The sequence below is a fragment of the Herpailurus yagouaroundi genome, unplaced genomic scaffold, assembly GCF_014898765.1.
Source record: "Herpailurus yagouaroundi ecotype Mexico unplaced genomic scaffold, PumYag 321, whole genome shotgun sequence".
NCBI lineage: Eukaryota > Metazoa > Chordata > Mammalia > Carnivora > Felidae > Herpailurus > Herpailurus yagouaroundi.
In genome coordinates, this window is record NW_024412538.1 from 650,527 (window position 1) to 662,909 (window position 12,383).

The 12,383-nt window shown below is 65.2% G+C and overlaps 1 protein-coding gene across 3 annotated transcripts in view; it reads right to left on the reverse strand.

Moving 5' to 3' along the window:
- Positions 1-954: 954 nt before the first annotated feature.
- Positions 955-12,383, reverse strand: part of SLC12A7 (solute carrier family 12 member 7) — a 67,283-nt gene continuing 55,854 nt past the window's right edge. For 2 of the 3 annotated variants that reach the window (XM_040462427.1, XM_040462426.1), the window contains 9 exons: positions 11,953-12,057; positions 11,365-11,533; positions 9,396-9,591; positions 8,961-9,130; positions 8,559-8,690; positions 7,636-7,743; positions 6,980-7,158; positions 3,520-3,653; positions 955-2,606 (listed from right to left, as the gene is read on the reverse strand). In XM_040462427.1, coding sequence (XP_040318361.1) covers positions 2,515-2,606; positions 3,520-3,653; positions 6,980-7,158; positions 7,636-7,743; positions 8,559-8,690; positions 8,961-9,130; positions 9,396-9,591; positions 11,365-11,533; positions 11,953-12,057 — 1,285 coding nt within the window. In that variant the 3' untranslated portion in view covers positions 955-2,514. Of the gene's footprint in view, positions 2,607-3,519; positions 3,654-6,496; positions 6,512-6,979; positions 7,159-7,635; positions 7,744-8,558; positions 8,691-8,960; positions 9,131-9,395; positions 9,592-11,364; positions 11,534-11,952; positions 12,058-12,383 lie in introns of all 3 variants that reach the window. The other variant, XM_040462425.1, reaches the window with a different exon arrangement.

A 12,383-nucleotide genomic window follows, 5' to 3' on the forward strand; every position in this document is an offset into this window, starting at 1 on the left:
GGGGGGGGGGGGGGGGGGTCTGGGATCCCTCTTGGCAGAGACAGGACTCACTAAATGTCTCTGATAAGGTGTGACACAGGCTTCTCAGCTACATAACCTGACCCACGAGTACCTGTGGGCCCGTGGCTGAGTCAGGACCCCTGGGCTCTGCTAAGTCTTCCCCCCACGTCTCTGCCTGCCCCTCACCCGGCCACCTCCGTGCCTGTGGCATCTCGGTCCCCTGCCCCAAAGGCCAGGCCTCTGCTCCCCAGCAGTGCTGTGTGTCCACCACGTGTCAGGCCCACGGGAGACACCGGGAACCGACAGCTCACACAGCACAGCCTCGTTTTAGTCGTTCAGATTGTGCAAACTTCACAACCCCCTTTAGAACACTTTTATCACCCCCCCCCCCCCACCCCGAGAAGCTCTGTGCCCTGGTCGGTCACCGGTTCTCACTGCCCGCCTGCTCCGGGAACTGTCACCACCCCGCACTTCCGGTCTCTGGCTTGGCCCATCCTGGCCTGTTCGCATTAAATGTTACCAAACGACACTTGACCTCTGACTGGCTTCTCTGTGCTTCCAAAGCTCATCCACGCCGTGCCCGCTGGAGTTTCACTCCCTTGAGGGGCGCCTGGGTGGCTCGGTCCATCGGGGGTCCGACTGTAGGTCTTCGGAACATGGGGTTCCGTCTAATTACGGGTTTTCTCTGCCGACCCCACCCTTCTGAGAATTACAATTTCAGCCAACAGCAATACGACGTTATGACGCAGCATGACTAAAGACGGGGGTCAGACACCTCCCTGCGGATTCGTGGCTTTGTTTACTTCTCGTGCCCAATTCCAGTGGCAGCTCCTGAGCCACCGGCGTCTGCCCTGGCCGATCAGACCACAAACGTCCACGGACAGAGGGTCCGGACACCCCTCCAACTGTCAAGTCTTCTTGCCGAATGAGGCACAGGACTCTTCGACATGCTCAGGTTTATACAATTTATTCTTCTACCAACAAAATCATACAAAGGAAGCTATAAAAGAGACACGGAACCAACTTAGAGTGGCTGCAGTTAGGGTTCCACGAAGTTCAGTGCAGAAAAGGGTGTGTGGGCGCAGTTGAACCCTCACCCGCAGTGTGCCGCGAACATCGCCGCCGCGTGAACAAGGGTTAAGGGTCACAGGGGCGGTCCTGCTACGCGGTGGCTCTTCCTCAGCCAGTGTGAGCACCGCTGTGGCTTCACAGGTGCCCTCTGGGCAAAGGGGCCCTGGGCACGCCCCCCACCCGACACCTGACTCGGTGCAGACCCACGTCGGGCAAGAGTGTGGACGCCCCGAGCCCGGCTGCCGTGGTTTGGCACACGCTCTGGCCAGCGGTCACTCTGATGTGATGCGGACCCTCTGTGCCGCCCAGCTGCGCCTTGGAGACGTCTGGACGCACACACTCAGCCTGTGCCAGACTTCAGATCCGTGGACTTGGCTGACCTCCCAGGATGTCCAAGGAAGCCAGAGAAAGCCAGGGACCCGGCCCTTTGGGGCTGTTCGCAGAAACAATCTCTTCATGGGCACCTTAATTACCACTTAAACTCCCCAGGGGCTTAAATAAATAAGCCGTACAGACAGCAGGCCCAGGTCAGGGCAACAGCCCACGGTGGCACATTCGGGACCTAGAGCACAGACACCAGGGTAAAGCACGAAGTCTACAGACCATCGGAAGGCAGCCCACGGAGCCCCCACGCACCGCCGCCACTGTTCCCTCCATGCCGGTGGGAGGGGACACGCCACCGCCGCCCCAGGACCTCGCCCAGCTGCAGCCCAGCCCCTTCCTGGGAGCCTGGCGAGACCCGGGTCCACGGGCGGCCACGTGTAGGTGGGTAAACACGCGGTGAATCCTCAGCAGTTAGTTACCACTCCCGCGCCCTGTGCCCACGCGGGACCCCGCTGCCATCCTGGCCGCAAAGCCAGCCTGGAGCCCACCGGAATGCCCACGAGATGACCACCCCACGCCCCCCGGGGTTCCCTTTCTAGACACGCCCAGGCTGGGCAGATGTGCCCACACTGGGCGGGCTCGCGAGTGAGGCCACCCGGCTGAGCCTGGGGCGTAGGCGTGGACGGCTCTTCTCGGACTTCACTTACAGGAACACGAACAGGGACATTACAGGGACAGGTGCTGAGGAGGCTGACCAAGGACCCGAGGCCCTCGGCCACCTTCCTGAACAGATGCTTCGTGGCCCGAGGGTGACCTTCTGTCCGAGCGAGGTTTCCCGTGAGCGTCTTGGATGGGGCAGAACTAAAACTTAACCATGAAACCAGGTAGCTGGGGCCAAGGAAACCACGTCTGGAGCCCACAGCCCGAGTGTGGAGGTCAGGAGGTCAGGAGACGGAGGGCTGCGTCCCAGGTCCCCTCGAGCATCGACGTCTCCCCTCCAAACGAGGAAACCTCGGCAGCTGCGTGCTGGCTCCTGGCCCGGAGAGGAGTGCTGTGGGGCCATTCTGGAAACTTGTATATGAAGCCACACAGGGCACACTTCCCAGCCCGCCCGGCGTGTCAGGAGTAGATAGTGACCACCTCCCGGCCGCCGCCCCTGACCAGGAGGACCCTGTTGAGTCCTTCGGTCAGGACCTCCAGGAACTCCATGTCTGGGCGCCGGAGTTAAGGACACAGCTGGGGGCACCGCCGGCAGTCCCCGGGAGAGGGAGGTGGGTGTGTGGGAGAGGGGGCCCCGCAGCGTGGCCGGTGGCACCAACGAAGCCCAGTGCAGGCCTTGGCCAGGTGCAGGGCGGAGGGCACTCGGGGGTCAGCCCGCTCCTGCAGCCGGCCCGATGGGACCTGAGGAGACCCCCGCCCCCCACCCCCCACCCCCCACCCTGGGGCTCTGGGCGCAGCCGGGCAAGTCCCCCGAGGACCCACACAGGCCCGCAAGTCCCGGTCTGGTCAGCAAGCACAAGTCCTGCAGCCTCTGAGAGCTGCCAGCGACCCCTCCAGCCTCCCTGTCCCCACTGCCGGGGTGGGGGGAGGGGCTGCACCCCAGAGACCCTGTCATAGGACAGGGGCACACGGTCAAAGGCCGCGAGCCCAGCTCGGGGTGGAGCCGACCTGGGACCTCCACCCAGCCAGGAGGGGCGGCAGGCCCGCCTACTGGGGAGGACTCGGGGGAACCATCTGTGCGGCCGCTCGGCTCGTCCACAACGGAGGGAACACGCTGCCCCCACGTGCTAAGAAGACGCCCGGGAGCAGAGCCAGCACCGGGCAGGGTCCCAGGTTGCCGCTTGTGGTACTAATTCCTGGGGGTCCTGTGTTCCTCACCGAGGGCCTCCGCCGAGGACACTCGGCACGTGTACGGTTCCCTCACCTTTGCCAACGCCCCAACACCAACCAGGAGCCAGTCGCTGGGAACTGCCCCCCAGACCCTGCTTTCCTGGCACTCAGACCAGGCTGGCCCCCGCTCCGACCCCAGCCCCTGGGATCCCGTGAGCAAGGGCAGCGAAGCCAGACACGTCCCCGCGGGCACTGCCTTCACCCCGCCCCGCAGGCGGCACACGGAAAGGATACAGTTCTCGTCCCCCTGCCGGTTTTTGGGGGGTCCTGGCATGTTCAGCAGGACCAGCTGAGCCCCCCGGGACCTGCTGAGGACGACACCATTAAGCTTCACGGCCGTGTGCATCCGCCGGACGTTGGACTGGTTCCTGCGGGGAGATGGCCACTTGACGCCCATGGCCGTGCCGGCCCGAGCCCCGTCTGCCCATCTCGGTCCCGGGCAAAATCAAATCAGACTCAAACGGCGTCAACTCCCCAGAGAACCCACAGGGGAGGTGACCCTGTGCGAGGCTGGCGGGCACGGGCCGGGGACGACCACTCAGCACGAGAAGGCTCTGGTTCCCGAACGTTCTAGACCGGGTGTCACCAAGCTGCCAAGCTTCTACATCTGCGTGCAGTGTCCCCCGGGGGGCCGGGGACAGCTCACCACCAGGCACGAAAGGCACTCACACACCCACTGCTCTAAGCTCCCCCGGGGCAGGCCCCAACGCCACGGCCTAGCCCTGCTCACACGTGGCCTTGAGGTTAGCACGCCCAACGGGGTGCACACGGCAGCATCTCCCTCGTCCTGACCCGGCTGGGGTCCCAGGAGCCTCGCACGTGCCGTGCGGCTCCAGGCCTGGAGATTCTGGGCAGGAACGAGGCCACCGCCAGGGTCCACCCCGTTCTCAACCCAGCACTCCTGGCCGATGGCGGAAGGGCGAGAGCTTCCAATGCTCAGCAAGAAGGCCCCGCACCCCGTCCCTGCCAGCCACCCGGGTCTGCGGGATCCACAGCGCGGGCAGGGCGCCCACTGGGCTCTGATGACCCCCTGGGGAGAGTCCCTGGCAGCCACCTGCCCACCGGCACTCCCTGGAGCTCGAGTAGCTGCAGGACCTCTTCCTCGGCCACCACATGCGTCAGGTGGCTGTGTGGGGCACCACCCCCACCCCGAACCGTGTCCCGGGAGGCACTTGGGAGACACTGCCTGGGAGAGCTGCCTGCCTCCTTGACACGCATGTCCCCTGAGCCCGGGTCTCCTGCAGGACGGAATCCGCGGGCAGCCCTTCTGGGAGCAGGTCGCCGTGCCCCGGACAACAGGGACAGAGGTCCCCCCACACCAGGGTCAGTGCAAGGCCCACAGGAGTGGCGTCCAGGATGCACCTTTCAAAAGCTCAGCCCTGCAGCTGAATAAACGCTATCGCAACCCCTGATTCCCAGAAGGAAGGCAGGGAGCCGGGCCCCCTTCTTTCTCTGCAGTTTCGCCTGATAAAATTACAGGCTGGGGATCTGTCCGGGCCACAACCAGGGACACTCTGTTACAAGAACCACGCATTACTGCCTGAACAGACCACAATCACCAGTGTTTGGGGACGACAGCAACTCCAGAAATGAGTGTGTGTGACATTAGAGGGTCTCTTACGGCTAAAAGTTTTGAAAACACATATAATCTTAAAATCAGGGGTTTGGGTCTGGCTGGAAGGGCCCTCGGCTCCAGGGCGACGTGCCTCGTGGAGGTCAAAGAGGCGCAGAGAGGGACAGGAAGCCAACGGAAAGCTGTGTTTGTTCCCGACAGTGGGCCGTGAGTCCACAATGTACAGAACGTTGCCGTAAGCGCTCTGAGCCCAGCGCAGGAGAGTGGGGGGGGGGGCGGTGCCGTAGCAAAGTCAGGGCTCTGGTCCCTCGGCTCCTGGTGGGCACACGGCCAGGACAACAGGCACAACAGAGGTACGCCCACCCCTGGGGACACCACGATTGTCAGCCCCGTGCCCCCTGCAGGCTGACCTCCCCACCTCAGCCTCATGCCCTCCTGGGGACAGGATCTGCAGGCCCATGTTCTTCACAGCATCTTAGGGGAGAAACCCTAGTTAGTCCTGCATGTCCGTGTCTGGGTTTTGACAGACCTTATCTGGGGAGCGCTTTGAAGTTCACAGAAAAGTAGACGCCAGAGTCCCCGTGTCCCTGCTCTTCCCCACGATTCCCAGACACATCTACAGCTTTGCTCCCTCAATAGACTGACACCCGCCCGTGTCCTCAGTGTGATGCACAGGGTTCCGGGGCCCCCCGGCCTCTAGCGCTGCACTACGGATACCCCCCGGGTGGCCACCACCGCAGGGGACACACTGCAGGCGTGGGGGGCAGGGGTACGCGCAGCGACCTCAGGGCGGGTCCCCCTCCTGCCCGTCCAGCTGCTCCCCAGCACCGGAGCACACATAGGATCTGCCCACACCCCCTCTTCACACCAAGGCCGGCAGCTTCCTGGGGTGAACGGTACCCAGGGCCGCAGAGTAGGACGACGTACGGTCGCCTGCAGAGACCGAACGCTCAGCCCCAGGGTGTGGACAGATTCTCTAAGAGCTACCAAAGCATCCGCTTCTCTCTGCTCCAGAGGCAGCTCAGGACGAGCCCCCTCCCCCCATCTCAGCCCTCACAGCATCAGAGAAGGGATTCAGCCGTGTGCCCTGAGCCACTCTGCACAGAGGGGAGCGAGTTAAGTAGAAAACCACTGAAAGCCACAGCGGCAGCAGGCAGACTCCTGCGTGCGGGCACGTGCACACTCAGGGCCGTGCATGCACACACACTGGGGGCTGTACGTGCACACACACGCAGAGCTGTGTACGCACACACTTAGGACTGTGCACACACACGCGCACACACACACAGGGCCGTGTGCATACACACACGCTTGGGGTCATGTGCACACATGCACACACACGCAGGGCCGTGCATGTGCAGACACACACTCGGGGCCACACACACACACATTCAGGGCTGTGCATGCACACACTCGAGGCGATGCTTGCACACACACACACACACAGGACCGTGCACACACACACATGCTTTGGGCCATTCACGCACACATACACGCAGGGCCGTGCACGCACATGCACACACCCAGGGCTGGGCACGCACACACACACGTGGACATGTGCACAGTTCACAAGCAGTGTGTGCCCGGCATGCGAGAAGACAGGCTGAGAAGCATCCTAAACAGCAGGAGAGCACTTACAGATTTCCCCATTCTCTACAAGGAGGAGAAAACACAAGAGCAGGTTACTTCAAGAGTGCGCACAATGAACACGTGTAAACAACTGCGGGCACAGCCCAGCTGCCCTTCCCCGGCTTACCTGGTCCTTCTCCACAACAGGGTCTGACCCCCATGCCCTTCCCCACAACACAAGGCCCTGGGGCTTTGGTCCTCACTGGAAACCCCGGGGCGGGGGGGGGCTCCCGGCACAGCCATGCCACCCGGCACCCCCCACCTGCACCTGCGCCCACCCTGGGGCTCTCGGCCCAACGCCACAGGCAGCACCCAGGCCCCGGCAGGTAGCCTGCCCAATCAGCGGGGTCACAGCTGGCACTGACCCCTGACTGCTGGGATCCCAGATCTGGCAAACAGGCCCCGAGAACAGACTGTGGCCCTCGGGCCTGCCCAGCCCCAGCTCTGTGACAGCCAGGACCTGCCACCCGGGAGCCCGCGGGCCACACTCACGGCTTCAGGCTGAAGAGGTCTTTGAACCCGGACGCGCCTGGCTCCTTGTTCTTAAACTTCTCGGCGGCCAGCTTCTCCTTGGTCCAGGTCATCTGCACTTTGTCCGGTGTGGGTGGGGCTTGGGTCCTGGTGGCCACCACTGAATGGGATGCGGTATTCCTGTCGTGGATGAGCTGGGCCTGGCAGGGAATCAGGGCACACGAACAGGAAGGTCTCCAAAACTCTCCCGGGAAGAAAGGCTGGGACCCCGGGACCAGCCCTCCCTGCAGGGGACCCAATGCCACCCCACCCCCAGCTTCCAGACCAAACTCGTCCCCTCTTCCTCCTCTGCTTCCTGCCCTCGTTCTGAAGGCCACGGAGAAAAGCCCAGGACAAGGGGACATTTGTACCCAGAAGTCTCTGCACTCGACACGGCAGGCGCCGGTTCTGAGCACACCCGCGTATGTGGACGGGGGCCGCCGGGGCCTGGGAGGGCGCGTGCCCTCACACCCGGAGTGGGTAGGGAGAGGAGGCGGAGGCAGAATCGTGCCACCGCCTGTTCAGAAGACCCGGCTTGGGGGCGCACGGCTCCAGAGACCGCCAAGACTCGGTCTTGCTGGCCAGGCGAGAACGCGGGGCACAGGCCGGCTGGGCGCAGCGGGCACCCGCATGCGCACCTCTCTCTCCCGCTCGGTCTTGGAGAGTTGCATCTGCTTCAGCATCTGGGATCTCTGCTCCATCATCAACGTCTTCTCGTACGTGAACGCCGAGATGTCGTTTTCGACCTAGGGAGCCCCCAGGCACGGAAGTGAATGGGTGCCCCAGGCGTGTGTGTTCCACACGGGCACGCCTGCAGGGGCGTGACCGTGCTGTGACCACGTTGGGGGGGGGGGGGACAACCGCCACAGCTGAACGCACATCTGCTCACGGACATGCAGCGTGGACCCCGACGGAATCCACGCCAAGCTCATGCCACGTCCCACACGAAGTTGCAACCACAGCCAACAGGAGCCATTCCTGTGCCGGGAGAGCCGGTGGCCACGCAGGGTGAGTCCGGAGCTCACCCGCTGACCGTGGGGTCGGGATCTTCCCCAGCCCTGGCATGACGCTTGGTGGGCGACGCCGGGTCCTCCCACCGGCCCCGGGCGGGGTCCGTGTCGGGCACACACCACCTCCTCTGCCCCCTCAGGGCCTGAGCCCTGTCCACCGCTCCCGAGAGCCTGCTGGGGGCACGCTGCCTGGGGAGAGGCCGCCGGTGCTCCCACGGCCCCGGGGACCTGCTCCCACCCAAGAGCCTGGAGATGGGAACACGGGGGCCTGGACCCCAGGCTCACGACCTGTGACAGGCTGGGTGTCACGTCCGTCTTATGAGACATGCCCACAAGGGTGCATCACTTCTAGGGTCCCCTGACCATAAACCCCTAAACTCACAGGCCCAGTCCAGCCCCGAGAGAACACTGGAGCGGCGGTCTGCACAACACGGAACGTGTGGGCACGACCATCAGGTCGAGCCCGGGAGCTGAGCGCCGGCCAGCCCACGGCTGTGACAGGTGGGCGGGGACCCCTGAACCCAGAACCGCCGGCAGTCCGCACGCCTCACCATCTCCACCACCTCCACCTGGGCGCTGATCCGGAGGTGATACAGGAACACCTGAAGGTCCTTCTTCATCTGGATGCTGTTGTCGTCCACCTGGGCCACCGTGAAGATGCGCATCCGGCACTTTCTCCACACCTGGTGGGCGGGGGCGGGGGGGACTGGCTTCTGCACCTGCACTTGGCCCAGGGAGCCCCTCCGCCTGCCCCGTGTGATACAGATATCCCCGCCCCCCGCACAGGGGGCCGCCCGGGCGGGGGCCGGGGGGCCCGGGGGCGGCCCCGGCCCCCAACCCCCCTCCCGCATCTCAGGACCCCCCCATCCCCGGCCCCCAAGCCCCCGCCCCATCTCAGGACCCCCCATCACAGGACCCTGTCCCCCTACCCCCGTTGCAGGACCCCGGCGCACCTTGTGCTGCCGCAGCAGGAAAGGCAGCAGCATGAGCAGGCCCCCGTCGTGCACGACCCACCACACGTCAATATCCCCGTCGCTGAAGCGCTCCTGGTTTTGCGGAAACAGGTCCACGTTCTTGGCCACCAGCAGGGCCTGCTGCGCCGCCGTGGTGTCTCTGACGGTCTCTGCGGAGAGACAGTGGTGGGTCGCCAGCACCGTGGCAGGAGTGGTGAGGCCGCAACCCCTGCGAAGCCCCCGCCTGGAGCGCAGGAGGACAGCAGCCCTCGCTGCCCTGGACGCGGCTGGAGGGGCCTCCGGGGGACCTGCAGGGGCGGAGCTGGTGCACACAGGGCAGTGAGGCTCTCCCAAGGGTGGGGGGGGGGGCGCACTCTCCCACAGGGCGCACAGCCGGGGCCTCCGGGAGCCTCGCGGAGGGGGCCCAGGACCCACCGACGAAGTTCTTCCAGGAGAAGGTGTTGTCCTCCCTCTTCCAGGACTCGGGCCAGGCCATGAGCACCGTGTTGTGCTTCATGCCCCCCAGGCCAGCCGACTGGATCAGGTGGGACATGCCATCGCGCAGGTTGGAGGACACCACCAGCTGGCAGAAACCCTTGGTCTTCTCCGCGCTCATCAGAGCCCGGATGTTCTGGGGAGATAACGCGGGGGGACTGTGAGGGGCCAACCACACGGTCACGGCCAGACCCGGCGGCATTGTCGCTGCGGGGAGCAGCAGGGCCTCACCCTTCCTGGCCTCCCAGCCGGCGCGCAAGCCCCAGCGCGACCAACCAGGCCTCCTGGCTTCGGTTCCACGGGCAGAGAGACACAGGGCAGGGCAGGAGATGACCAGAGCAGGAGGAGTCTGGGCACCGCGGGGCCCCCGGGCCCTCTTCCTGAGACACAGCTCCCTGTTCGCCAGCCCCTCAGACGGCGGCCCCCCCCTCGGGGACACCGTGACCCTCAGCCCCACAGCTGCCGTACATCTGCGGCGAAACCCAGTCGTGCCACCAGGGCAATAACGGGGCCGAGCCACCGGCACACGGAGCCATCCGACGGCAGGCAGACCGCCAGGCAGACCAGGAAACCAGAACCTGGCCCAGACCCGTGGCGTCCATGCTACTAGGGAGGCTCTGACAGCACGAGCCCCACCGAGGAACCAAACCTGTCTATGGACCACTCACCCCCCACGCTTCTGTCACAGGAACGTCAGAAGCCCCTCAACGCACAAGAACAGAGGGGTCTCAGAACAGGAGTCCCCCGCTTCCACAAGATACCACGAGACCATCATAAACACACGCTCTTCCAGAACACAAAACTGAACTCTTAGGACATAAGCGCGCGCCAATGCTTTCTGTAGGACTTAGTTAGCAAAAAACAGAACCTTGTGTGTTAAATGGTAGCAGTGGAGTCTAGAAAGGGGCAGGGACCGTGAACCCAGCCACACCCGAACCGTCCTGGGCCCTGGCTCGCGGACGCCCACCTCTCTCGCCCACCTTCCCCTCGGTTCGCCAGAGACACCCCACCCGGCGAGAGCTGCGCCACAGAACGCGTGGCACCCGAGCTATGTCAGAAGTCAACGCCAGGGCCTCTCCCGCCACGCCTCGGGTCAGGGCAAGCGCTCCCGTTGCCACGAGCAGGAGGGGATCCGGAGAGCAAAGCCCCGGCCAGAAACGGGCAGTGTGAGCGTCGCAAGGAGGACACCGCCGAAACCGGTTTGCAGCCAGCCACTGCCGCACCTGAGCCCTTGAGCTGAGGTCCCGCTGAGGGGGGCCTGGCGCCCCAGAGGGAGGGACAAGCACCCAGCACGTCTGCTGCCTTCCCTGAACCAGCCGCACCTGCGGACCGCTGAGCGCGCGGGGCTAACTGTCCAGGTAGGAGGCCACCGTCCTGCGGCCCCACCCCCGCTCTGAATCCGAATGAGCCTCTGGGTGCAGCCCCGGTTCAGGCCCACGGCAGCAGTGTGGCTGCTCCCGGACACGAGGATACGCCATCCGCCCGGCCGGGTTTGGGGGGGGGGGGCTCCACCCGTGAGGAAGGGAAGACAGGGGACAAGAGGGAGGCTGCCTGGGAACACCTGGTGCTCCCGTGCCTCCTGCTCTAGTCACGGACACGGAAGCGTTTCTGTCTGGAAACACCGCACGCCTACGTTTCCACACGTGTCCAGGTCGCGCCCCTAGGCCTGAGCCCCGGGCGGGCAGCCCCTCCAGCACGAGGCCCCGCCCACAGCAGGTCCCTGCAGCAGCTTCCGTCCGGCTCCGTCCAAACCCCGAAGCCCCGGTCCTTGAAACCAGACAGCCCCACGGGACGCACGGACCCAAGCTCGGACCTTCCGGCCCAGCCCACGCAGGAAACGTGGGCCTGCCCCACACCGCGCTTCAGGGCCACCCGGCCCCTCCGCCCGCCCTCCGCCCACGCTGCCCACCTCCTCGGCTCGCTGGGCCTCCGAGTGCTTGTCCAGGTAGGTGCCCTCCAGCACGGAGCCCACGATGGTCAGGCCCTTGCCGGCCTTGAGCTGGGTGGTGAGGGACAGCAGTCGGGGGTGCTTTACACACTGCTCCTCATCCAGGCTCAGCATCACCAGCACCTGCGGCCTGCGGGGGGAGGCAGCCGTCACCCCGCGCCCCCGCCAGGTGCGCGGGTGCGCGTGCCCAGGGGCCGAGGGGCTCTCCATGCGGGTAAAACCGCTGTTCCCCAGGCACGGCCTTCTCCGCCCCCCCCAGCGGCAGGGAGACGCCCACACGCTTGCCCTCCGTCCTCGGCAGGACCCCAGCGAGGTCAGCTCGCCCCCTTCCCCACCCACCACGCCACCCAGGTCCGGCCTAGTGCCCAGAGACATGCTGATCGCGCCACGGCCAACCACTGCGGACTGAGGGAAGGTGCTAGAAGCTTCTGAGACAATCGCTCCCCAAAGAGAGGCAGCAACTTTCCTTCTCCGAAGTGTGCCGTTAGAGACGGCGCTTCGGGGGTTCAGAGGGCAGGAGGCCAACTCAGGGCAAGCTGGGGCGCTCACCTCCAGTTCTTGGTGTGGGGGGGGCCGTGCTCCACACGCAGCAGGGCGAACCGGGCAGCGTTTAGCGACAGACCCCTGATGCCATCACCCCACTCCTTCTCGGCCCTGTGACGGAAGGGCAGCACTGAGTGCCAAGGGAAGGGGTCCAGGGCCTCAGGCCCCCAGGGGCAACCTCCCCGAGGAGCCACCATGGGGTCTCCACCGAGGGCGGGACGTGGGAGTCGGGAACACGGCTGTGTGTGTGGAGCGGACGCTGAGGAGCACAGCCGGCTCAGTGGGCCTGGCCTCCCCAGTGCAAGTGGTCACGGCCCGACACTCCAGCTAAACCACCCTGGAAAGAGCTGGGGGGGCAGCAGCAGGGACCCCGGCCCAGAACACCCTCCCCAGAGGGGGCCAGGCGCCCAAGGGAAACGCCCCAGGGATGGACCAGG